The sequence below is a fragment of the Phalacrocorax carbo genome, chromosome 3 (genome assembly GCF_963921805.1).
Source record: "Phalacrocorax carbo chromosome 3, bPhaCar2.1, whole genome shotgun sequence".
Taxonomy (NCBI): domain Eukaryota; kingdom Metazoa; phylum Chordata; class Aves; order Suliformes; family Phalacrocoracidae; genus Phalacrocorax; species Phalacrocorax carbo.
This window is the reverse complement of record NC_087515.1, coordinates 74,504,904-74,532,769: the sequence shown is the minus strand read 5'-3', so window position 1 is coordinate 74,532,769 and position 27,866 is coordinate 74,504,904. Positions and strand designations below refer to the sequence as shown.

General features: G+C 38.3%; 1 protein-coding gene across 1 annotated transcript; it reads right to left on the bottom strand.

Annotated features, from left to right (window-relative positions):
• Positions 1–39: 39 nt before the first annotated feature.
• Positions 40–27,308, bottom strand: GOPC (golgi associated PDZ and coiled-coil motif containing). The gene is made up of 8 exons (XM_064447404.1): positions 26,755–27,308; positions 13,962–14,126; positions 7,622–7,797; positions 7,170–7,335; positions 5,795–5,890; positions 4,848–5,012; positions 3,995–4,175; positions 40–3,442 (listed from the first exon to the last, which is right to left on the bottom strand). Exons 1-8 carry the CDS (start codon positions 27,052–27,054, stop codon positions 3,324–3,326), a joined length of 1,368 nt encoding a protein of 455 aa, XP_064303474.1. The 5' UTR covers positions 27,055–27,308; the 3' UTR covers positions 40–3,323.
• Between the last annotated feature and the right edge of the window lie 558 nt (positions 27,309–27,866).

Below are 27,866 nucleotides of genomic sequence, written 5' to 3'. Positions count from 1 at the left end.
TACATATAAAACCAGAAGTAAATTGAATACCAGTCTGAATTAGGTGAAGTAACTGCAATGCAGAAGAGTATATTTATTTACAGGCTAATAAAAATATATTATATTCATCTTAACTAGATGTATACATTTGTTGCAAAGTGTTCTATCTGCTACAGAATCGAGATTAAACCACGATGTAATAATGTTTGGACAGATACAATAAACACCTGAATTTTGTTTGATACAACTGTGGATTGACATATATTGAGACAGATACAAACCCTCTTCGCTGCCAAGAATACACTTCTACAAAGGAAATACTACATACAGCCTTTGATCAGAGTTAAATTTATTGCCATAAAGCAGTTTCCTTAACTTACATGCTCTTAATTAACATTGGTCCCAGATGCCCACAAACACTGTCCACCTTCAGCTTAAAATACAGTTGTCTCACTGCAGACTTTTTTAATAGGCAAGGAATTATCTACTAAAAAAATTTGCAAAATTCTTTTAGAATATTATTTTATTTTAAGTAAAAATATATATACACACACAAGTAAACCGTTTTACACTTTAGAAAATAAAAAGGAAGTCTGAATACTGAGTTTCCTCGGAAATTCTTCCAAGTCTAATTCATTCAATCTCTGGGAATCAGCAGTACTGAGTCTTCCAGTTACTGACAAAGGGCAGAGTACACACTTGTCTACTGAATCTGGAAATCCCAACTTGCAAAACTTTTCTCAGTTTAAATATTAATATCTAAGCATCTCAGTATAACTACAAGGAACCAGTATGCTAAATCAGCTTGAAGGGAAGTATTGAGTACATGGAGACAGACTGTAGTGTCTGAGTAAACCCTCCCATTCAGGGCTTTCCAAACAAAGATTATAAAACCTGCAGGGAAGGAAATCTGGTGATAATTTACTGCTAACCTGATTTGCCTACGTCTACTAATTTTCCTCAGCAACTGTGCCTTCTGTTGATATCACGTATAGGTTTAAAATAGACAAAGTAAGAGCACAGAAAGGGTCCAGCAACTTCCAGCAGATGAAGAAAAGAGCACAGCATCATGAAAAACTGGTGGACAAGGAATGTTAGGAAAATAACTCTAAAAACATTCTCCCACTTCAGCCTAAAACTGATCGAAAGCACTAAGTGGAAAATAAGGAGTGCTAAGAAGGAAGGACGAATGAATAAATTAAAAATGTCACCTTCCCCTCAAATAAAGGGAAACTGTACCGGCAAATTTAACGCCTTTTTAAGAAGTTCCTAGACTAGGTGGACGAGCCTCATTTCTTGCAACCGAAGCAAGGCGTCCTACAGCAGTGATCTTCAAAGACAAGATCATCGCTACTTGGCTTTGAACTATCCTCTCTCTGACAGAGAGGCCTTTGAGTGTCCAGGCCACAGACAGTTTCAGAGCACACTCTGCTCGAGTAACTCTGGGGAAAACAAATCTGGATGCAAAATTATGGCAGTGGATTTATCTGCTAACACAAAACCAATGTGTCCTCAAGTTTCTGAAGCTTCAGAAAAAGAAACATGCCTGGGGCCCTGTTTCTTCTTCACACAGCTTTCTTTTTAAATACTAGTTTCTGTTTGATGAAAACTGTACAGCTTTGACTATTTTAAAAACCTTCAACAGTATGCTGTATGACAAGGACTCTTATAAAAAAACGAATCAAATAATGTTATTCCACTGAGTAAGTGGAACTCATGCGCGCGCGCACACACACAAAACGATCATGTAAATAGCAAAGTTAAGGGATTTATAAATAGCAAAATCTTTGAATAAAGTATATACATTTTTACGCTTTTTCTATAAACATATATATATAGTGCTCCTAGGAGAGACAAGTAACTGTGTTCTACATCACAATTTAGAACGTAAGATTAGTTGATGTTACTCTAAAGGCCCTTGAGGTTTTTTCTTATGTATGTACATCCTACACAGTAACACTTGCAAAGATGTCTTTTCACATTAGTTCCTCTCTCAATGTACAAAACCTTATCTTTTCACATTACAGTTCAACAGCCTGCAGAGCAGTGAACAGGAAAGCTGGCATTGCATGCTGAAATAATAAATGTGATTACAATGTAGAGCCTGCATGTGGAGAGTGCTGCACTTCACCAAAAGATCTACAAATGGAGTGTGAGAAACTGGCCAAGAAACCGTCCTCAACATTCCCATTTGCAGCCTGCCATGGGCCTTTAGATGTACACCAATTAAAAGCTATTTTAAGATACGCTGCTCTTACAAAAGGAGTAACATTTTGTTTCAACAGCACGACAATTACAGGTTAACATGACTGCCGTAACACAGGTAAGGCCAGACACTGGATGATTCTCAGCACCTCCTGTAAAGTACTGTGCACTCAACTTTCAACTCTTTAAAGATTATTTTTATGTGAAATGAATATGTTCAGTACCCATCAAAAGCACTCACCATTTCATAAGGTCAAGCTAACAATGACCAAAGTCAAACCACTCTGCATTAGCAGTAACCATACCCACTCAAGAATGAACGCCAAATTGATGATGCTCAGAAAAGAAAAAATACCAAAGGGCCCACATAACTGTGAGCATTTTTAAAAATAATTTTGCTTTTAAAATCCCATAATAATCTGTTTAAATACTTTTGGAGCAAGTTTCAAGCAGAACAATTGGCAGTGAATTCATTCAAACAACAATGCCAAAAATCCCACTCGTAAAATGACCATGGGCTAAAGGATCATGATTAGCAAGTACTCCACTGTCCCATTTAGGTTTTGATGGTCTTTGCTCAAATAAAAGCTCTGTTTCCTATTCTGAGGGGGAAAAAAAAAAAAGCTTTATTTTAAAAGGTACAGTTCAAAAATCTTAAGTACAAAATTAAAGGATGCAATGGTACAATTCCCCCCCTCATCCCACTAGAGTTAAAGCTTCTTTCATGCCAAACTGAACATCAGTTGTCCCTTTAAAACATCAAAGGGTCAAAATGAAGCTGGCCACATCTTATTCTGCTTCCCTGGGGACATCAATGAGATTAAAAATTGAATGTATTGAGATTATCCTTTTTAGAAATCCCATGCTTTGGTGCTTATTTTGAAAGAAATTCATTTCACATGCCATGTGTTAGATAACTACTGTGTGTCACGCAAAAGACAGGTTTCCACATTTAGAATTGCTCACGATAAAGCCCTGAGGTAACCGCCTTCTTTCCAGGCAACAGCAATACAGTTCCCTTTGACATTTAATCACCCTTTTACAACCTACACTAGTATATGCAACTTGGAGCAGTCAATATTGATTATCCATTGTTCCCAAAGATGGGATCTGTCCAGTTGAGGTTTTACTGTTTGTGTTTAGGATAAAGACTCAGCAGAACGGGCTAATTTGTGTGCAGTGTCTTCTAACGGAGCTTCAACTGAATTCCCCAGGTCTCCATTTTCATGTCCATCAATACCTTGTTTCTTATCAAACACTGCAAGTTAAAAACAAATTTTATTTAGGGAAGAGAAGTAATCTTGGGAAGGACAGATCAGTGAGCCTTATTTCAGAAAGTGTGCAAAATGACTACTGCAATAAGAGCTAATAGGCTTTTAGCAGAACATAATATGACAGGAAAACAGAAACTGTTTCTGTACCTCTCTAATCTAAAAAAAATATATTTGAAGAAGGCCACAACATAAAGTTTAAGGGGAATTAACTACTCCTAGACCAGAGTCAGGAAAAGAAGAGATTAAATCTGAATTTCAGCCTTAGGGAAAAGGTGATCATACTGAGTGTGTGTGTGTGTGTCCATCGTGTCCCTGTCCGTCCCCCGTTCCCCTCCCCATTAATTCAGTTAATTCAGTTGTACCTAAGTAAACCAGGCCAATAAGTGAGGGACCAACCAACCGAGCTGACAGCCTACTAGTAGGTTAATTGAATTAACAGCAGATTAATTTTACAACTAAAAAAACCCCAGTGTTTTCCAGAAATTGGTTTGCACGTTGAGAATTAAACTGCATGTAATACATTTAATAAGGTTTACCTTGTGAGGGTTTGACGTCCACATTTGCATCTTTCCTACTAGAACTTGAATTTGCACCTTCTTCCAATTCATCAAGATATAAACGGTAACGGTGTCCGCTCTCGTCCTCATATTCTACATTTTCATCATCCGAATCAACTTCTGGAGCAACATACACTACTTCAAATTCAATCTCACCTCTCTAAAATGCAACAAAAATTACAAAATTACTTACTACTGCACAGCTACGTAACAGGATTACTGAGATGAGCTAGGTTAGCAAAACAAATACATTTTACTGTTGTAAACATATTTACAGTTGTGTTGAATATTTTGGATATGTAGCTGTTTACTAACTAAAGTAGTACAGCTCTACAGCTAAGATTTATCAAAGTTACCTGAATTTCTTATTTACATGCCAATACTCATTAGGAGTCACTGTTCAATGTGTAAGGTTCCTGATAAATTACATGCACCAGTTAACTGTCTGAAAACGGGAAGCAAGGCAGGAAAATTCTAGACCACAAAGCATACGAAAAACATTTTTTGGCTGCAGCTGTCCAGTCATAAAAGAATAAAATGTATGTCACTAACTAATTACTTCTGTGGGGCAATGTAACAAGCTAATTTCCATCTGCCTTACTGAAGAATCATTAGTCAACACATGGGTTTAACTGAAGCAGTACTGACCCAGCATTTTTCTCCTTAAATTGCAAGACTTAAGAGGTTTAAGTGTAAGGTGATACAGCTTCAGGAATCACTGTAGCTTAGCATAACGCTGTGCTTAACAGAAAACATTAAAGTTCAAGGTAATTCAATAGGCAGAACACAGGAAGCACCTAAATGTGTCTATGCATAACAGGTCCCAACTGACCTGTTGGGAAAGAATAGTTACTGCTTCTTTATGTTTTGCGTCTCTCAGATTAACTCCATTTACTGCCAGAATAGCATCACCAACATGCAGTCCTCCACATCGATCAGCAGGTTGTCCAGGATGGATTTCAGAGATCAGTATTGGAACACCATGCTCCTTCCCACCCTATTAAAAAAAAAAAAAAAAAAGGAAAAGTAGACTGAGATGGCCATTAGCATAAAATCAACATTCTGGTTATTTGCTCTTAAAGTGCTTATTTCAACTTTTACTACAGAGAATTAGAAAGCATGCTTCAGACAAAAAGAATGCTTGAGAAGAATGCCTGAGATGACTCCCTTAATTATCCTCCCCACAAAAGAATGGACAAATTTCAAATATATACTCAAAGAGTCAGAGGAGACAATTCCAAATAGTAACAATAGTATAAAATCATACACAAGCTCATGAGACAACATCAAAACCTAACTAAAAAAGCATATCGGGCACCATATTGACCCGCAAGAAACAATATTCATATTTAAAGCATAATAGTCAGAATTTTCAAAATCTGTTTTAAAAAAGTTAATACAGCTTATTTTAGGTGTGAGATGCCAATACTGATACTTTAAAACAAAAGTTACAATCAAAACAGCTAAGCTTTGTAAGTTAGTTCTCAGGATTGTTTCTGCTCTTCTATGGGCTTACCACACCTGAAATTCACCACTGGCTAATCTGCTGAAGTGTCTATACCCTAAACATAAGTTGAAATGTTAAGTTTTACATAAAGCAGCAGTTACCTATTTCCAAATCTATCAAAATGAGCCTTCAAGTGCTATGACCATAGCAATGGATTTGCTTTTTTTCATAAGTTCTAACAATACATTCACTGATCCATCTATTTTACAGAAGTAAAAATACAAATTTAAATTGCTGCTTCTGCGTCATGGAAAATAAATACAAGTATTTACTGTGATTGAAATTCCTAGTCCTTCATGGTCTTCTTTAACTAGCAAAACTTTTCTGATTGGACCAACACCTTGACTCTTCTTTAAGGCATCAGGATCCTAGTTTGATAAAAAAAAAAAGACAGACCATAAATATAGATGTGTGAACCAAGAAGTGAGGCATTTCTGCATTTCAGGGTGGTGTTTGTTTTTTGGTTTTTGTTTTTTTTTCCCCCAATGATATACAGGCAGTATACCAGTAACAGAGCCTTAGACTAGCTCCAGGCAGGACAAACTTGCAGAGCCCCTTTACAGACAGGATACGAAATCAGAAAAGATTCCTCACTATGCATTCTCCTGATGAGAATAATTATTTCTATTATTTAAGTGCTGAGTGATGCACAAGACAAAACTTAACCTCAGAAGAAGGAAATCAGCCACATACTAAAATATCCGGGACTACAGCAGTGATCAGCATTCCTTTGTGTAAAGTTGTATGATGTAAACTGCAATTTAAAACTAACCAAATGATAGAAGATGTAGTATAGTCACAAGGAAGAGGTTGCTTGCTCGTTTATTTTTATTATAACAGAAACAAACCATACCAAAAGCCATTCAACTCAAAACTAAAAGAGAGACTAAATAAATCAAGGTATTTGGGGTTTTTTTTTTTGCTGCTGTTGCCATTATACATAGCCTTAAAATCACACATACACATTTGTCCACGAATATTTCATATGCAGTCAGCATCATAAGCAGTAAGATCCATCTGACCAGCTAAGGTATTTAGAACAGACCAAAGTAAAGCACTTTCCTGAAAATATTTGGTTTTATGCACTGAACACTGGAGTGTTTAACAGGTCATGTGCCAGGTTGGGTGAGATCTACCAAGGTTACCTACAGTGAAATGCCTTTTAAAGTTTTTATTTTAAAAAGTAACTTTTAGAGAAAAAAAATCCAACTCCATTATTTTACAGAGTGTCAATTCATCTGGCCTTTAAAAAAATTTTTAAAAATTAATTTCAGTTCAATCTAATCCTAAAAATGTTGTTACTGGTTTTTGTAAATAAGCAAGATCCACATTTTGAAACCTAGGTAACAAAATTATACTGTTAAATTCATATTTATACACACACATAGCAGAGGCTCAGTTTTCAGAAGGACTGAGTGTTCCTAGGTAAGTCGAAGGAACTGTATCATGTTTCATGGTCATTTATGGGGACATGCTAATCAGCGTGGAACTGTCCCTTCCGCACACCAAAGAATTATATATTTAGAGGTGACGTTTGAAAGAACACAATACTGAAGTGAAAACAGTCACAAAAACAAAGGAATAACTCTTATCTGTTTTCCACAAATGCTAGAAATTATGGAGGAATGGCTCATCTTGTCAACTCACATGTCCCGGTGGTGCTTGCATTGGTCGTTTTAGGTCATTCCGACCTCGACATGCTCTAATAACGGTTTTGTGACGGTGGAGGTGTATTTCTGCCTCAAGCTGATTCCAAAGCTTGTCATGAGCAGGTCCCTTCATATCTCGGCCCAGTAACTGAATCTGCTGGACCCTACATAATGGCAAAGAGAGTAAAACAACATGCTATATTACAATTGAAAAATCAATGCATTGCACAACTCATACGCTTCCTCTGGCTACACGACACAGTCACGCAGCAACTAGTGCAAGTGTAATAACTGCTGGGATTTTTTTGTTTCTTCCTTTTGTTAAATTAACCACAAATGTGAGACTTTTCCTACTTAGTCTTAACTTTAGACCTGCCTCTGGGGATGCAGAGGAAGAAAACAACACCAAAAAACATCTCATGCTAAGGGGCATGGAATGACTTTACGTACCTTCCAGCTAGTTCCTTATCTAAATACTTTGCTGCCAATCTTGCTCCATAAACCTCAGCCTGAAGCACAGCTATGTGTCGACGAAGAGCTTCATTTTCTTTCCTCAGCAACTTCACCTCAGCTTCCAGCTGAGCTTCTTTCACTTTTTCTTTCTTGTTAGCTTCAAGTTCTCTCTCCTTAAAAAAAAAAGTTGAAAGCTTTTATCAAAGTTAATAATGAGAGCGCATTTACTGTTTCTGCACACACAATGTGAAGTAATTCTCCTGTGTACCAGACATGCATGCAGGAAAAAAAATGAAAGCAGGGACTCTGGCACTGCAGCTAGTGGTTTGCATACTCCCCTCTGGGGAGACGAGGCCTTGCATCCAACTTTGTGCTCCTGACACGATTTTTATCCAACACACAACTCCTTAGAACAAAATGCATATACTGGTTCAAAGCCCAAGGACTGAAACTAAGCAACAGTGCTTCTCCCTGTCACACATAGGTGGCAAAATTTAAGCAGCCTGGAGATCGTCCTTACTCTTTCCAGTGTTCAAATGAAAGATTCTTACAATGAGAGAGGGAATTATTTTAAAAGTGAAAAGCACTAAATATTTCAATTTGATAATATTCTGTACCAGTTTTAATAGAATTTTTAATATAACCAGATGTCAATGAAATGTTCTTTAAGTCTATACATCCTTAAAATGACAATTACTTTCATGCACACAACTAAGAAATGTCCGACCAAGGAAGGGCATTTCCAAATCAGACTCTGAAGACCACAAAAATAAAGCCAGAGATTCTATGCGTGAAGATGCCTACCCTGACAAAATTTAAAAGGGAAGTTAGTGCAAAATAGCTTTGTTAAAAAAAAAAAAAGCCCCAAAACAACTAAACAAAAAACCCCCCACAAAAACCAGTCTAAGGAACATACTTCCCCCCCAACAAAAAAAGAGTTATGGAAACACGAATTATTTCCCACAGTGGTCCGTCTCAAATGTACAGAAGATGCATAGTCATTATCTTCTAATACCCCGAGTACTGGAGTCAGAGGAATTCGTATGCGCAACTCAGACTGCGATTCTACAACATCTACTTTAAGAAGAGCATATCTGATTACTTGTGTATTTTCTATCTTTTTTTTATATCCGTTTTACAAAGTGGGGGCGGGGGGGGGGGGAACCCACTGCAAACTAGGAAAGGAGTAGACACACAGGATCTATTACGGTTCCCTTTTAAAAATGTCTGTCAACTGAAATAGCAATAAAAACTAAATTCACCATAACACCGTCCTGAAGACATTTTGAATACTTTAGAAGTGTTTTTTGTACTTGTACCAATTACATTATTAAACAAATAAAACCAGGAGGTGCTACTAAAGAAGCGATAGGACAGAACTGGCAAGACAAATCCGTTATCAAATTGAATATGCTTATTCACTGTTCTAAGCCTGGATATAAAACCATGAATCTGGCTGATATTACGACATTTGAGATATTAAGCAAGGTTGGTCCTTCCAAAGAGAGGTATTTTCACAATAGTTATACGTAGGCATTCACAGCTATTTGCCAGAAACTCTGAATTTGATGGACTCTACCATGTCCCTCATCTGTTAAGTATCTGTGTCAGGTTAAAAGAATGGAGTACGTTACATGTAGGTACATACTGGCCATAAACTGCCTAGCATACTGCTCACAAGGAGTGGCACAAAGATTGCTTGAAATCGCTGGCATTTCACTTCCTGTAATTCCCATATTGACACGGTTTCAGATCAGGTTTGACTGCGCATGCGTGTTAGAAAGCCTGTCACACAAAGACTTCTGGTCTTTGAGTTGAGGGCTGTCTTGTGATACGACTCGTCAACAAATCTCTTTCTGCACTGCAGGATCACGCCTATACCATGAATTTTGACTAATCTACATTTGAAGAATAGGAGTTATTAAAATTTTACCAATTTTCTCTGTTACTATGATTGTCTTCGGCTATTTTAATTCACATCTACTGCCAGTAGCCAAAGGGCAATTACAAGGATTCAAGAGTGCCAACACGCTGTGTTGCCTCTGCCGCACACTTTAGCTGTAAGAAGGGTCACAGTTCAGACATAACGCTTGTTTTACAAGTAGTTGGAGAGTCGCTATACAGGTACGGTGTTGCTGTAACACTTATGTTAGCCATGTACGTATTGCCAATATTGCTCTAAACAGTATAGGCCTCCGTTTGTGTACGTACCCACTTTCAGAACATCTTTTAGTTGACAAATATAAAAAGACAAAGACTAGAATTTGACAGACATATGAAAGTACATTATTCACACCCAAACCTCCATTTTCTTCCTTACTGGATATTTTTATGATTTATTTATTGAATAAAATTAATAAACTAAAAATTCGTAAGATCTTTGCCAATACTGTGTTACAATGTACCTGCCCTATTTCCTATTCAGAAAAAACCTTAGAGATGTACAAGTTGTGTGCTATATCTAAGATATACCCTGGGAGAAGAATTCCAACCTCCCCAGAAAATTGAATTGCTGAAGTGATTCAAGATATTTGCTTATCCTAGCAAATTCCATGTAGCACACTTTAATGTATTTATACAAAGTAGCCAGCTTAAAAACTCTCAGGAATAAAAATTTCCATTTATTTTCTCTCAATTTGATTCATCACTTAAACAGAAAGTCAAATGTTATATTTCTAAGTGCAATAACTCTTAGTCATGCATTTTAAATGTTATACGTAAAACACAAGGAACGATGTAATCCCACAGAATTGGGTTTTTTCCTATTTTCTCCATTATCATGACTATTATTCTGTGGCTGAGGTGGAAAATTACACCCAGAAGACATTCTTAACGCTACTCTGCACTGTCTCCAATTGATCACCACCAAGAAAAATCAAAGGTTTGCAATACAGAATATCTCAAGATATACTGAAAGAATATGTCTTTTTTTTGACTGACTGTCATGAGATGTGATCAGTCTCCAAAAATCTTTAAAAAAAATTGAGGAAGTTACAGAACCGTTTCATGCTTTCTAGTGTTCATAGTACTGCACAGGTTCTGCAAAACAGGAAAACCTGTATTTTCTGTTGGTAATATTAAAAAATGACCAAACCAAAAATGCAGCTGCAGTGTTGAAGGTCAAAGCTTCCAGCTGTCAGCCATCCAGTGGCTTTTCAGAGAGCAACTGCTGAGCAATGATAATGAAGTATATAACGTAATAAAAGTGGAAAAGCTGTTTTAAAACCCTTCAAGTCTACCACTGTGAAAGACCGAAACATAAAAGTTAACTTTGCATCACTTTTTCTTCATATCTACGTATCATTGGGTTTATATGTTTTGGGCTGTTACACAAGCCAATGAATCATATTAAATCATGCCCATAAAAAGAACAAGAAAAGAAAAAACAAGAAAAAGTGGACAGGATTTTTTTTTAAATACAATATATGAATACTTCGTATAACACTGATAGATGTGTACAGTGTTTATGCTTTAGAAATTTTATAATACCTTAAAAATTTTTGAGGTACTGCCATAATAAACTTTCAGAATGTCAAGTAGTCAGATATCACCCCAAATTAGATATAATAAATAAAACACACACAGATTTAGGAAAGAGGGTACCAAAACCAGAAAAGTAAAGTGCAAAAGAAATTCTTTACACAGCATATTGCCAACAGACAGGAAGAAGGAAAAAGCCAGATCTGTTTTGCCAGTTTCTGAGGCCAACATATAGTTGTTCCACAAAACAAAAGCACTGCTTAAACATAAAAAAAAGGCAATCAGCATACTTACCATTTCATCCACAGAAAGGACAGACTTAAGACAGAAGAAAAGAGTTCCATAATTAGAGAAACAGGCAACAGGAACTTCAAGAAAATGCAACAACATAAATTACTTATTCCAAAAGAAATTTACCAGCAGATTGTGTACTTCATTAGAAGGCATAAACAAGCACATCGCTATAATTGTACTTAGCAGCAATTTTGGTATTTTGCAGTGAAAGTTATTAAAATCTTACTTAAAATTTTAACCTTATTGTAGTATTGAAAATAATACTTTCTCCTAAAATTACAAGAATCTCTATAAAGAATAGCAAGATAATGTGAAATGCATGAAAGCAATTCTGAAAGTATCATAGAAAATATATTTTGTAATACAACAACTGTTCCTTTCAGAAAGAATAACAAAATACGTATTGCAAGAGGGACATAAAGGACAGGGAGAAGTAGCAAAAAAGAAATGTCAGCTGCAAAACTCAAGAAAAAAATTCCACTAGGCAACTTCATACTATTACAAAAAAGAAAAGTTATGTGTGGACTAAGCAGATAGACCACTCATAAAAAGGGCCTAAACTACCCTGATGTTATCAATTGCTTAGCAATCTGAAACATTTAAAGGTATCTTAGTTCACCGCTATGTACAACTTTACAGTTTGCAGAGCATACATTTAAGCTGAGTCTACGCTCGTACTTTAGATACAAAAGAGTGGTTGTCATTAACAAAAAAGCAGGAAGTTAACTAGTACAGAACTTTACTTCCCCATCGCACATTATGTTGACACAGTCCGTCTTTGCCCTCAGAGCCTTTCTGACTGCCCGAATGTCAGCACCACAGTTTTTATTTACCTAAAACTCAAACTTCCCTTTTTATTGCCATTCAAGCATCTTCAGTTTTGCTTGTTCAAACTGCCCAGACCTTTATACCTTTCTGTATCTAGAACAGTTTAAAAGTGAGTTTCTCTCCATTAGAGCTATGAAATCCCTAAAGGTAAAGTAAAGCAAACTCAAAAGATTAGCCCCAATGTTTATAAAACAGGAGGAACTAACTGGAATTAAGGAGACAGTATCAGTCTAGGCTGTTAATAATTCCAGTTTCAACACAGGTAAAATCTGAAACAATGTAAGTGAAAAGTATTTATTGTCACCTGTGGGAAAAAGACTGCTGTCAATAGCACAAAGATTTAATATATCTTTAGAAAATGTTTATAACAAGATAAGGAGGAAAAAAAAAGGTTAGAAGTATTACTCTCTGTGTCAATGAAGTTAAGCCTCACTAATAAAATTTAGGGACTATAATCACTCACAGTGATGTGTTGGCTTAAAAAATATGCTACATGTAAACCTGCAACCTCACATTTACAAAATGCTGGTGATATTTAACTAATGCTTGTTTATAGGGCCATAAAAATTACTAACAGCTCTGAAAAAACTTCATCGTGTTTAAACTGTAATTCAATACAGAATAAATTATGTGCAGACAATCCAGAAAATGTTACTATTATATTGAATATGCCAGTACGTTGACCTAGAAGCATAGCTCTTATTCAGTTACAGCTTTGGGATCTGAAGTGGGAAGAATTTGGGTTATTCCTGTTATTCAGTGATTAGCCTACATAGCCTTTAAGCCTTATAGCCTATTACTATGTTTTATTATACATTAACTAACAGGACAAAATAGCAGAGGAGACTAAAGTTCCCTATATGCTGGGACTAGGTATTTGCAACCAACCTGTGAAGCAATTTTAAAAACAGCCAGGGAGCTAGACTTTGATTTATGCCAACAGTTAGAAATCACAATCAATACAACAATACTTTACTTTTCTAATTTACAAAGACTCAGTATTAGAGCCTGAATCTGCACTGTAGCTAGTAACAAGGCAGACTACACTCTGGTTATTGGTCAATGCCAAATAATTACACAGATTAATTATTGTTAACTTTTGGTGGGCTTTGTAAAGGTCTAAGTTTCTAAAAAACATATTGTACAAAATTATCAGTGGTTTATCGAGTTCTTTTATGAGAGTCTGCTACATGCAGCAATGTATTGCACCATAGGTGTGCCTGCAGCATTCTTAAAGAGAAAGAATGACAACAGAGAGGGGACTGTGATGCCATCTACCCTCTCTCTGCATAGTAAAACTAGCCTATTCTTACCCTTATCAGAGTATAAGTATGATAAAAACAATAGACTTACCTCGCTTTAGGCTTTTTTAAGATACATGAAGATTTGGTTGTATATGTATGTTGGAACCTATTATCTTTTGCAACTTCTGTCTCCAGAAAAGCTATATAAACCCCCAAAATATTTCCTTATTCTACTTTAAGAAACCACTAACAAACCATTTATGTAAAAACAACTGCTTAAATTCTTATTCATTATTCTGATGTAATATATGTATTTTTTAGTGGTTGCTAACAACCAACTGTAAACGTTATTTAAAAAAGAAAACGTTAACTCTCTCTAACATTTTTAAAGTGAAAATTTGTAACCAGCTTGTTCACACCTTCCAAGAAAGAACTTCAGCCAGGAGAGGGAAAAGTGTAATATATATCTCCATTCAAGCCACCATACTCACCAGTTTTGCCTTAATAGCTCCAGAATCAACACTCTGTCCAGTTTTGGCATGTAACTGAAGTTGAACTGCGTGGAGTTGCAAAAGCTGATCATGCACTTCCTTTTCCAGTACTGCCTTCTCTGCCTGTGTTTCTGTCAGTTCAGACTTCAGATCAACTAACTGTGCCTGTGAGGATATAATCCATCATAGTAATTAGGGCAATGACTAAATGGGATCACCAGAACTGTGATACATAGATACATCATTTGCTGGTACATATACAGCATACGTGGTGCAATACAGGTAAGAGTGCATGCTGTCACAAGTTCCTCTGTAGCCCAACTTAAGCACTGGATCATTTGCAGGCTTTTCTGCTCCCCAGCTGCCACCAAATCCATTCATCCACAGATCCAGCGCCAAACCACCATGCTGCTGAAAGTAACAGTAGCTGTATTTTCCCTTGCACACAATGCTTATGTCCACTCCAAAACAGGGCAGTGGCATTAAACCTACGTAGGGTGTGTAACCATAACAATGTAAACAATTTAAAACTTGTGAATTATTAAATCTTATTGAAAAAATATTGATCGAAGTAAAATGACAAGTATTAACGCAGTGCTGAAATCAAATAACCCAATTTACAATTGGTCTGTTATCAACAGCTTAAGTGAAACAGTAAATGAGGTGGACAAACCAGAAGCCATGAATTAACATGCCCCTAAAATGCATTTATAGAAAAACAGGAGTAGTTATTAACTCTTAAAAAAGTGGGTTTGAAACATTTTAAATATAGTTTACACGTAGTATGTATATCTAGAATAAAAGAACAAGTTCTAACATGTTTACCATGTTACTTGTTATCCTTAAGTCCAAACAGCATTTTATAAGAGAGATATGTATAGATATAGATACAAAAAACATTTATATAAGTTTTAAAGCTACTATTTGCCAAAAAAAAAAAAAAACACCACAGAAAATGATCTCAGGGGAGGGGAGTTTGTCATGCTTAATATTTTTAGGTACATTCCCAGATTATATTTTTGCTTCCAAAAAGTTGGAACTAAAAAGCAAAACAGAAAAGCCACTGATTCTTCAAAAAAACCCCTCCCATTAGTGTATTTTAGATAATTTAATAACATTATACTAATGTTCAAATTTGCACTGAATATCAAATTGCAAGCCAACAATCACCCCATTCAACTACATAAATCATTGCTTTAAGAGGTCTGTATCAGTAAAAACGAAAAAAAAAAAGAAAAAGCAGGAAGGATTTGACTATCAGTGGGGAGTACTTACTGGGTCTAACTTTAGGTACATAATTTAGATGGACAGCCTCCTTAAGCTTCCAGTATAACTATTGGACATAAGCAGGCTCTTCCAGAGGTGATTCAGAGCACCTAAATTAGAGTGCAAGTTGATGAGATGGGTCAAGCCAATCTCCAGCTCGCTGCTGCCAAGAAGAATGATCTCCCTTCCTGCCCCTGCTCCCTCACCCCACATCTATGGGACCTGAGGGTGGGAGACACCCTGCCCTTGAGCTCTGCTGATTTCAGAACAGAGCAGAATCACCTCTCTCTGTCCGCTTAGATGGAGCCTCAACAGACCAGGTTAGCGTTTACTTTTTGTCAAAGACTGGGGCTGCATGCATTTCTACCTTCCAGCCACTAGAATGACAAAAAACTTGAATAACGTGTAAACCCCTGCAGAACTCTAAAGCAGAAATTGCCTTCTACAGTAAGATGATATTTAAAATACCATAAAGCCACAGAACTTTAGAGCAATGGGTTATTTACAAAACTGCATTGTTCTCCTCAATGACCAGCCACTGCTAAATTATCTCTGCTATGGATTATCTACCCTCCAACGACAGCAGACACACACCTGAACTAAAGTAGTGGAAAAAAAAAAACCAAACCCAATATCACCAGCATAAGGTGATGATCTAGTGCAGAGCAGGTAACTAAGACCTTAATAATGAAGGCACAGTTTGACCCAGTCAGTTTCACATAATGTATGACAATATCACTTCTAGTTTATTATTATTATTTGTTGTTGTTGTTATTATTATTGTATAATGTATAACAACAGTACTCCTAAAAAGACCACTAATGTCTTCCTCCTTTCAAACATCTACCAATAGCTAACATACTAACTTTTATTATTTTTTTTTATATACACTTAGGCTCACAAACACTCATCCATTCTAGTTTGAAATGCCTGGAAAAGCAAAAAGTGGCAGAACAGATAAATTACACCAATTTAATATTGTCCAGCCTCACCTAGTAGAGAATGGCATACAAGGAACAGAATAGAGTTCTGGTTTTAAAAAAAAGTTATTTCCCTGTGCAAATTACAAAGCAGAAGAATGACAGCTATCAGTTTTGCGACATGCACAATGCTCCAAAGGGATCAAAGAGACCATCAAACTCATAGTTTAAAAAAAAAAAAAAAAGGCTGACAAATCTTTACAGCATTTCACAGAAATCCTGCCCCTCTCAGCTTGGCCAGCTCACTTAATTCTCCTTTATATTACTCTTACTAGCACTGTCTTCTATCTACATTCCCTCACTTCGTTACAAAGGAATCATACGGAAAGACCACTGGAAAATCAACAGCTCTACAATCAGTTTTGGAAGCTACTCAGTAAAAACCATGCCTTCCAACACGCCTACTTTCCAACAAGACTATCGAATGAGAGGTGCCATGTATTTTGACGGTCACCTGCAACAACTCTAGCATTTGTGGAGAAGCCAGCTGGGGCAGAAGTAATGAACAGCCACCCACAGGAGACCATTGAGCTTCATGGTTAGGAGAGATTATGAAGAGCCACCAAACAACAAATAGAGAACAAAAACTTTAACTGTAACTTGCTGATTCAGCCAAAAGAGGAACTCGTCTGTACTTAGGCTAGCATACAATTGTGCAGATTAGCCATTATCCCACATTAGCAAGTACTGCACTGCAAGGTAACACCTTAGTTTCTCTCTGCTAACTCGTTTGTGAGTCTGTGCCCTAGGCAACACACAGTTAGTAGCAGGACTGGACTGTGACTCATGGAAGTATGATTTATTCAGGAAAACCTATATCCAGTCCTATGGCACGGATGGAGAGAGAACTGGAGAATCAAGCAGGCAGGATGCAAGAGACAGAATTTGCACAGCTCTTTTTCTTCATATTCTTTGCCCCTTGAGATGTGCTTATTTGCCATTGCCTCACTGAAGCCTTGGACACTTTTCTCAGACCAAGATCCATAACTGGAATTTGGTGCCAATGGCAATGGGAAGTGCCCAGTCTGGGCCTTAAAACAGAAGCCAAAGCTTACTGAAATCAACAAGAAAATAACCAAGTTTCTTCTTTACTAAAGGAAGTCAGACCATTTGTCTATAAATAGGCTACCTCTAAATAAAGGTCTACAATTCAAATTAATTAAATATCTGGGTCAAATTAATCAAATAATAAAACACAATATTTTCCTTCCAAACAATCTAGCACACAGACCATACTAGAAGAAAAGTTTTAAAAGGCTAAATAAATATTTACTCTATTTTGGGGCATATTTTGCCCAAATACTAGGTATTTTGTATTCACAGAGATCTTTACACCTATGAAAACTAAAACAAAATTTCAATTTAAATTACTAAAGAAATCATAAATTAATCTTTTTTTCCATAAGATGCAAGAGAAAATAAATCACAGCATTAAGCAACAAATACTTATTCCACAGAGCAGTCAAGAATATTACTGCAAAAATTTTAAAAAAAAAGCTTTAGACAAAACCGTCCAGGCATAATGTCCTTCTATTTTTAATCACAGTTCTTATTTCCTGTTCAAGCAGTTATGAGTTATGCAAAAGTTGCATTTGATATAAATGATCTCACGTGAAATCGTATTTTAAGCTGTCAATATAATCAATTTCAGCTTAAATGCTGGGATTGATTGCACTGACAGTCATGGAGTTCTTGAAGTCTTAACCAGTGTTCTTCATTAGGAGAGAGGGGGCTTTGAGCCTTAAAAACAAACATCACTGAGGTTTCTTCAAATTACTTTGCATCATAACTTATTTTTTTTCATATGTTGGTCTGAACTCTCATAAAAGAACTAACTATTCATCCACCTGTACATTTTTCATAGAACAGTGATTGTTAGAATAACTAGACAAAATAATTTATTTTTGTAAGATCTCAGAGCCATACTCAAAGATCCTATGGCCAATTTGTACATAATGAAGAATAAAAATGCGGACCTTGCCCTGAACAACTTACAGTGTAAATACACGAAGGAAATTATGAATAAGTGTAACATGAAGTACAAATACAGAGGTGTTTGTGTACAGAACTGCACAACAGGAAGTAGACAGCTGGCATGCTAAAACCACAAGTTACCATTTCTCATAACCATCACTGCTTGAATGAGGCATCAGAAGATGACAAGATCGCAACCTCCGAGATCTAAAGCATCGGAGGGAGCACACACAGACTGAGAAAACTTCAGGAAGTGGGATAATGGTGACTAAGATACCATGTTCACAGGAAACAATCTACCTCTCACTACTGAAAGGGAAACCATTTGCAGGGGGGTGGGGGGCAAACAGAGAGATGGCATCGTCAGATAAACTAATGAAAGTGTTAGCTTTGGGAAAAGCTTTTTCATTTTCTGAGCTGAGCTGTCATTGAAGTTATTTCCGCAGTACAGACAAGAGCTGCATTATTTGAGCTAATAGAGATGAGAAAATATCTAAGACTTATCCATTGCTCAGACATAAGGACTCAAAACAGAGCCAAGCTGAACTGGTCATAGGCCTGAATAATCCTAGGACAAGGCAGTGGCATTATTCATCATGCGGAATAAGAATGAGAAGACGACCTGAATTCCCTCAACATGTAACGAATGCTTTTTGAGGCTTGTAATGATGCACTTTTTGGTGTATCAGTATCTAGCTCAGAAAGACTAAGCATAATGGATATATTAGAAAACAGTTTTTTCAGCAAAGGAAAGCTAGATACATACAAAGATATCCACCATACCTCCAGACTCCAGTGACTAAAATTCATAAGCCAAGCACTCAAATGCCTTTAAAGCAGCAAATATTCTTTAAGGATTTTTTTTTCATTTTCCTTTCATTTCAGGCCTTTAGGATACACCTAATTCATTCTCATACCAAGCCTTCTAAACTCATAAAGGTCTGAAAACTGTCTTTTTAAAATGAAAGATGATTTTTTTCCCACCATATCATCTCCAGATGCCAGCAGCTAGGACTTCAAGAAACACCCACAACAAGCAGACTAGCAATTAAATAAAAATAAAAACAACAAACAACAAAAACTAGTAACATTTCATCATTTCTTAGTTTCCTAAACAAGGCAGTCTAGTGCCATCATTTTATCTGTATGTGTACATTTCTCCCTATTTCACCCTCCCTCCCTGCTGATTTGAATTGAATCAATTTTTGAAATTCAAACAAATCCATTAGAGGGGTAAAGATGTGCATGATTAAAGATCCTACAACAAACAAGTTTTGTGCAAAACAGCTGCTTGGTAGGAAAGAGTGATGGATTACTGCCCTTACGGAGGGAAAAGCAAGAAGAGACAGACCTTAAGCTACTTTGTTTAACCCACGCAGAGACAAGAGCAAACAGCGTGGTGGCCAGGCACCACACGCAGTTTTGAGCTAGCGGCTGTGCTGCTGCCTCTTGTCCAGCCAACTGACCCAAACCATTGGTAGATGGAGAGGCAAGGACGCTGTGGTGCGGAAACTCACAGATATGGGAGAGAACTGAGAGTGTCTGAATTGGTGACTCAAGAAAGTGCTCAGCATTTGCATTAGGACAAATCATTCCCCACAAACCAGTAGGAAGCAAGATTTCACAAGCTCCATTGATTCTGTTACCAATAAAACACCTCTGGTATATGCATTCTTAATAGCTAGTTGTACTAGGGAGGTCCCTATAAATCTTGCCATGGGATCAAACCAAAATGCATAGACAAATAAAGTATATGATGTGTTTTTACTTCTTCAGCAGCATCTCCCCATGTAATTTGTCCTAGACTCCAGAGAGTTTACCGACATATGTGCTTATAAGTACATAAACATTCATTCCTGATCAGGACTATTAACCTTCTGATTTAAAGGCCGAAGGATCTAGGATCATGAAACACAACAGAGCACACTGCGATGCTGCAACTATTCTGTAGCTTCTGGCCCAGTGCATGCACAAAAAAGCAATACAAATATCAAGATATGACACTAGCATATTTGCTTAACATTACATTTGGGGGGCATTTTTTCAAAGGCACACGTCACTTAAAGGCAAAAGTAGGTATAAAAAAACCCAACCCTAATTATGCTTTACAAACAACGAAATCATTATTCCCAAGTGTTCCCATAACATTACACAACTGCAGGACAGAAAACAATTTTTCAGAACATGACTGCTGTAGCTCCTAGAGCCTGGGGCCTAAACATACTCAGAGACACCAGATACACAAGCAGTGTTGGCTCAACAACGACAGAGCCTGTTGCACACAGTTAGGAACCACGCAGCCCACGTACGAATAAGTTTTCACGGGAACCCCTTACTTTGGCATCAGCCCCTAGATGCGAAGCATCCGAAACTCTAAGTATTATGTTTCTCTAATTACTGCAAGAAAGGATTGTCTCCATTATCTCACCAGTGTCACTTCAGCACTTTGACTGCAGCTCTCAAAAAGACAAGAACGCCCTACCCTTCCTCAGCCTTGACTATTTGATTCTTCCTGCCTATTAAGCAGCATTTGCTGCAATTTCTCACACAAGCCTATTAAGTTTAATGGACTGGTTTGAATGAGAAACCATGAAACAGATCAGAGCCCTATTAATCTCACTGTGCTCCTCGCAAACCTAAACAATGTGACAGCACTGTACAAAATAAGAGCTTCTGAATAAATTATACACTTGGGACCATGATCTTTGTTGATTAAAAAAACCCCACCTTCAACACAGCTGAAGAGTGCTTACCACTTGTCAGTAAGGAAAATTACTATTTCAAAAAATAGTCTGCCTGTTTCAAAAAATTATTTTAAAAGAGTGTACTTAAAAATCTTTAAGTGAAATTAAAAGCCTTTATTTCATTATCATTGTGACCTCAGAAAGGAAATATGTGACAGGTTTTTAGTTAAAGCTTTAAATTTAGCAAACTGATCTTTATCATGTGGCTAATAAGAACCTGAATGACAAAATTTATGACTACTAACTCCCTAAATGAACACTACAGTAGTGGAGCTATGTAGGCAGTCTTGGTAAAAATGCAGCATAGGAAACTCAGCACACAAATTAATCATTAATTAATTTAGTCCACCTTTAATATGTCCCATACAGACAAAAAGTACGTGAGACATCTACGAATGAATTGCTCCATTTCTCAGATTCCATTCCATGCCTGACAAAACATTCAGAAGGCTGCTCTGTACATTAGAAGGATGCAAAACAACATTCATACTTTATCTCCACTGCTGAAGACCATTCTGAATATGTAATTATTTGCACACTTGTCCTCCCAACAATTAAAACATAAGGTAACAAGAGGTCATGCAGAGCATCTTCAAAATTTGCTTGCCATTTACATAAATGTATACACCAACCATTTATATGCCAGTCACTGATCTTTTTCATCTCCATCATTAAAATACCTGTTTCTGCAGCAACCTGTTATTGTTTTCACCTTGCTTTAGGTACTGTTTCTTGCCACTGTTTTACTTTGTATTCGACTGTATCGTTCTGTTTGCACCTACTCACAGAAGCACAAATTCTATATATTTCTTTTAAATCACTGCTTGTACACTTTGCTGCCACTGACAAATCTCTGTCTGCCTCACAAAGACTTTTTTTTCAGACTGCCCATACTTCTATTTGTTTATTAAGAAGACACAATCCATTTTTAGAAGTCTTATTGGTAGTTTTATTATTGCCATTATTTTGAAAGTCATACTAGCTATGCAACAGAATTCGGCAAATAAAATTAAGAAATATAGACTAAAGTACTGGTTCCCTATCACTTACTCTTTGGCAACTCCCACCAAATGAGACAGAAAAAAAGAAAACACTTTACTACCTGCTGACTAAAACTAAAGTAAGCTAAACTTGTATAGAATTCCAAAGCTTCTGATATAGGAAAATATTAATTAAGTATATGTGACCCCTTTAAAAAGGGTGCAATTATTGTGAGAGAAATTACATGTATCAAACTAACAACAATTTAGTATATAAGCCAACTAGAAAATTTATGTAAACTTGTACTTCCACTTACCAAATATCTGAAAACTTCTCACATTTTAGGATATGAAATTAGCTGGATCAAATCTCATTCAATTGATTTTTCAAAAGACCACATTCTATCTAGTACCACAAGACTTCTATTCCAAAAGAGAAAAAGTGTTCAGAGTTAAAAGTGTAATTAATAAAATAACATCTTGGTAAATGCTGGAAATTTTTGTGGTACTTGAAAAAATTCAACAATGTACTTTTCTTATGAAGTAATTGTAACTATGCTCCCAGTTTTATAGACACATCTGTCACAGGGCAAAGAAATATCTCGGTCTTCAACGGGTGCATTTCTCGCTACAAGGCAAAGGAAAGAGAGGGAAAAAAATCCAAATAGACCCTCATAAGAAGGAGCATGGTCCTATCTTGGTTTAAAAAGTAACGCTAAACAAAGCAGGACTACAATTCTGCAGTGCGCTCCATGAGATGGACTTGCACACTATATGAAAAGTCACCGAGCACATAAAACCACATACGTTTAGGTTTTTTGGGTTTCGGTTTGCAGCTGTTCTGTTTTGGTTTTGTTTGTTTGTTTTTTATAGGGATATTCAGACTACCTGCATAACACTGCATATGCTTTAGCTGATACAGTAACAAGTTTCTCACAGAAGAATTCAGCTTATAGAAACATGTTCCTCTAAATCTGCCAACTGATTCCAAGTTCACCAAGGACATAAAACTACATAGGCGATTAACAACTTAGACACACACTTAAATGTTTTCCTTAACTTTAGCATGTATGTTGGCTTTACACAACTGCCAAGACACAGGGTGTGCTCTACCAGACATTCCTTTCTAGCTTGTTCATTTAAAATTACAGAATCAGATTGAGTCGAAGTGCCAGAGCTGAAGTCAAGCTCAGTTTTTACTGGCACATTGACCTACTTTTACTTCTATGAAATTGTACTATACAGAACTTCTATTTTTTGAAATGGACATTTAGATAATGTCACACTCAGCATCATTTAATTTTTTCACCTCAAGTAATAGTCAAACAGAAAAAACAAATCCTATGAACTTCCTCTCAGTCAAAAATCTACTGAAATCTCATGGACTGACTGCCAGCCTGCATCTGCCGATTTATAATGCTTTCTGAGAGACAGAGCATCACAAAAATTCCCCCTTAAAATGGCTGTCATCCCCTTTTGTTCTAACAGCCTGACACCCTTACTGTCCTCCATCAAGATACACTTCATTTGTTCACACTGAAGTGAAGCTGATCTCAGAGAAGACGGTGGCTTCTGTCACCTAACACTTTTTTTCCTCTTTGATAAGCTACTTAATTCAACTCTGTCCTACTGTGACCAGAAGGAAAAATACGAAAACAAATCCTTCTCCCCTACTGTTTAATTAAGGACTGCAAATGTGATTAGCACAGTAGCATGTTTATAACCTTTCACTACCCTAACGCACAAGTAATGCATCCACATACATCCACTGTGCATCTGCATTCCTTCAGGTTCCTTCTAAAAATAACTTACCCCTGAACAGGCGATATACTACTCCCTCTTTGGAAACTACCATCTTCCTGGAATACTTCTTTCACTATTCAGAAACATCCCTCATGCAATATTTTACCTAGACTCATCTCTCTAGCAGTAGGTATACATCAATGATGCCAAAACATTTTTTGCACCAAAGCCCCACAGGAACCTCGATCCACCAAACCAACTAAGGTGTGCCTCTTAAAAGCAAATGTATCAATCAAAGAATGCATATTAAGCTGATAAAGTCGATAAATCAAAGTCTGAACAGCATTTCTTTACTTTTGTTGGTAATATTATAACACCCAACAATTCTGGTCAAGGAAATGGAACCCACAAACAACAGAATGATATTCAAAATTTTATTATTAATTTGATTTTCCTTTAGGAAATTCTGTCACTCATTCAGTAAGACAACAGCAGACACACAACTTCAGGAGCAAACTGTTAGCTTTTAACAGCCACTGACACATTCAAAGTATTATTTTAATCCAAATAAAGGCATATTTCTGAAGATGGATTTAACTTATTGGCTTGAATAAGTGTTCATACCCAAGTAAACTATGACTAATGACACTTTCATGAATGTGATGACAGCTTTGTATTAAAATGTACAAGCACTCTAAAGTTACAATTGTCAGCTATTAAGAAATCACTGCAATTTCAAAAGTTATATGAAATACAGTAACTTGCATTACAAAAAAAAAGTAAACCCACTGATCACATCCTAAACTCCAGGATTTGGATATTAGTTTAATATAATAATGTTAACTTCATTATTTTAATATAATATTAACATCAGTGACTTCTTTCAAAAGATATAACTTTATCCTTCATTTCAGACACCGAGGCTTTTGACTAGACATCTGTGCACGTAAGAAGATGAGACAGTCATTCTCAACAGACCAGCTCCATCTTTTTGAGATAGTAAATGGCAGTTTTCATTTCAAGTTTATGACTGTAATAATCATGAGGTCCTAAAATTAACAATCTTCCAGACAATACCATAACCTTCTAAATGTCTATTTGAAAGATGAAAACTCCTTTACAGGTATGGGGCCTAATACTAGTACCAGTAATAAAAATATTTCACAAAACAAAAGACTTTTTGTTCGCTTCTAAAGCACCCACTCTGGACTCCCAGGATGGTTTTTATCAAACAATTACTTCATGTAATTGCATAATTAGTGTTTATGTCTAAGTACAACTACTAACTCCTCTTTTGCTCTTCAACTCATTCGAGATTGAGGCACAGATCTTTAGTTATTTAGGTGTCCCTGATGATTTTAATTAGATATCAAAATACCTTTCAGAACCCAAGTTTTATCATTTCCTTTCAAAATATTTAAGCTTGAAACAACTTTTCAAAGAAATATTTACCAAGCATCTACTCACTCTCTTAAAATAATCTGAAAACTCATCTGTTTTACAAGTCTCTACACAACACCCACCACCCAGTGTAACATGCAATAAATACTGATTGTCTACTATAAACTCATAAATCTTATTTTACTACGCCTACAAAATTAAGCCTACTGTATAGGTTGATAGTATATCTACATACCCAATACTAAAATGTGTACAACAGCATAGCAATATAAACACAAAGAATACCATAAACATCGCTAAAGCAAGCATTCTGGTGAAATAAAGACTGCAAGAAAAATAAGTGCCTACTTTAATAGGTCTTTGTTTTACTCTGAAATATCCTGTTCCTCTGTTAAACTCTATGGATTGTTTTGCATAACAATGTCTTTATACCAGGAAGAAACCTGATTAAAACCAAAGCCAATTTACTTACTTCACTTCCTGCTGGAGGGCAGACCTTCAGAAGAGCAGGTTACTCTTTGAAGATTCTTAAGATCCTTTATTATAATAAGTATAGCACAAAGGACAGAAAGAACTTTGTCCAGAATTCTGTGGTTTACTTGTCCATTGAAGCTCTTACAAAGCTCCTATCTTCATGGTTTTGAAGAACATTTTCCCCTTACTCCCATATATTTAAAAGTGAGTGGAACAAGCAATTCAACACTAGAAAGCATGGTCTACAAGAGATACTAAAGAAGTCTGAAGGTTTTAGCCCAGGGAAAAGCTAACTGTGGGAAGACAGATCAACAGCCTTCTAATATGTAATGGACAGACAAAAGGACAGTTAACATCCACACCTATTAAGGGCAAGACAAATGACATCACCTACTAAACCCAAGATGACTCAGGTTGGACAGTTATAAAATGACCAGAATCTCCTCCCTGAGTGCTCCAGTTCTTGCACAAGCGACAGGACCTGCAGCCCTGCCTCTTGAGCAGCATCAGCACCAGCCAGCTTGGCTCCAGCTGATGCTTCTTTCTTCCCACCATGACTGAAATTCTGGATTAGGCATGAAGAAAACTTTCCAACAGTATGGACACTTATTCTCCTCACAGAACATGCAACCTCACCTATTAATTTTCTTACCCTAAGTTTGGCAGAGAGCTATCTGATCTCCCTCGGAGTATGGAGGGATGAGAGAACCTGTCAAAGGTCCTTCTGTCCCTTTGTACTCCAGTGAAGGGACATCCCCAAGCCGTTTTTCTGTTTCATCTACTTTCAAGCAGAAATAACATCCTCATTTTGACTGACCAGAAGATTTAAGCATCTCAACCGCATCTCTTTGTCCCGCTTCTAAAAGGCTTTCCAAATTCACCGGAGACTTAGAGCGCACAGAAGAGCCGTCAGCGGCATCTGTTGCTCAAGACTGCCGCTTTCAACATCAAAGGGAACTTTTTTGGCACGCAGGGCCTCATGCCCACACTACCGACATCAAGACCGGCAGACGGGCAGGGCCGGGCCCCAGTCCCGCGGGGCCGGCCAGCCGCAGCTCCCCCAAACGTGGGGCCGAGCTGACCCCGCTCCCTGGTCGCTGGGGGCACGGGAGGGGCTCCCGCCGCCGCCGGGGGCAGGGCCCGGCCCCAGGCCCCGACAGCCGCTCCGGGACCGCCACCGCCCCCGTCCCGTCCCAGCGGAGTCTCGGGGCCTCCCCCGCCCCCCCCTCACCTCCAGCTTGTGGTTTATCTGGGACACGGTCTGCGCCTTGTGGCAGAGCTGGGCGAAGCAGGAGCTGAGGCTGGTCATCTTCTGCCGCCCCTCGTAGGTGATGTCGGCCTGGTCGGGGTCGATCTCCCCCAACAGCAGGTCCACGTCCACGAAGGCCTTGTCGAACTCCTTCTCCAGCACCTCCAGCCAGCGGAACATGGACACCCCGCCGCCCGCCACCGACCCCGAGCCCGACCCGCCCGCGCCCCCACCGCAGCCCGCGGCGCCCGGTCCGCAGGAGCCGCCGCCCGCCGCCGACATGATGCCGCCGCCGCCGCCGCTGCCTTCCCCGGCGCCCCCCGCGCGGGGTACGGCAGGGCCGAGCCGGGCCCGCGACCCCCGCCTCAGTACCCGCCCCGCCTCAGCCGCCCCCGCTGCCCGCTCCCCGCCTGCGCCCCCTCCCGTCCCGCGGGACAAGGCGGCGGTGGCGGTGGCAGTGGCGGTACCGGTACCGGTGGCGGCAGCGGCCCGGGCCCGGCTGCAGCGGGGCGGCCACGCAGGGAAGCGAGAGGAATGCGCCCGGCGCGCATGCGCGGCGGTGCTGACAGGCGGCTCGGGAGGCGGGGCGCCGGGGACCGGCAGCGCGCAGCTCGTGCTGCCTGCCACAACTCCAAGCGGCGGCAGGCAGCAACGGCCGAGAGCCGAAACCCCGAGCGCGGCCGCCGCGCGAACCGGCCCGCGCCGCCAGGGGGCGCTGCGGGCGGGGCGGGGGGACACTTCCCCACAGCGCCCCCACCGGAGACCCTTGTATCCTTCACAGAAGTCCCACCTTCGGGAGGCGTTCAAAGAGACTGGAGTACCAATAGCCAGAATACCAACAAAATTAACTAAAATGGGCACCCTTCCCTCCTCCTCTGGGGAAGGGGAGTAGTGACTTGTGAGTAGTGACTTGTGAGTCACTACTGTGCTCACAAGCACAATGAGCAAGTGCAAGCCATGCAGCTGGTTTTGCAGTTAAATATTCATCGCTGGTGCTCAGCGAAGATGCAAATTTGCAAGTATTGTATAAAAAGGACTGCCCCAGGCACCTTCGCCTCTCTAGAATCATGGAATCATTAAGGTTGGAAAAGATC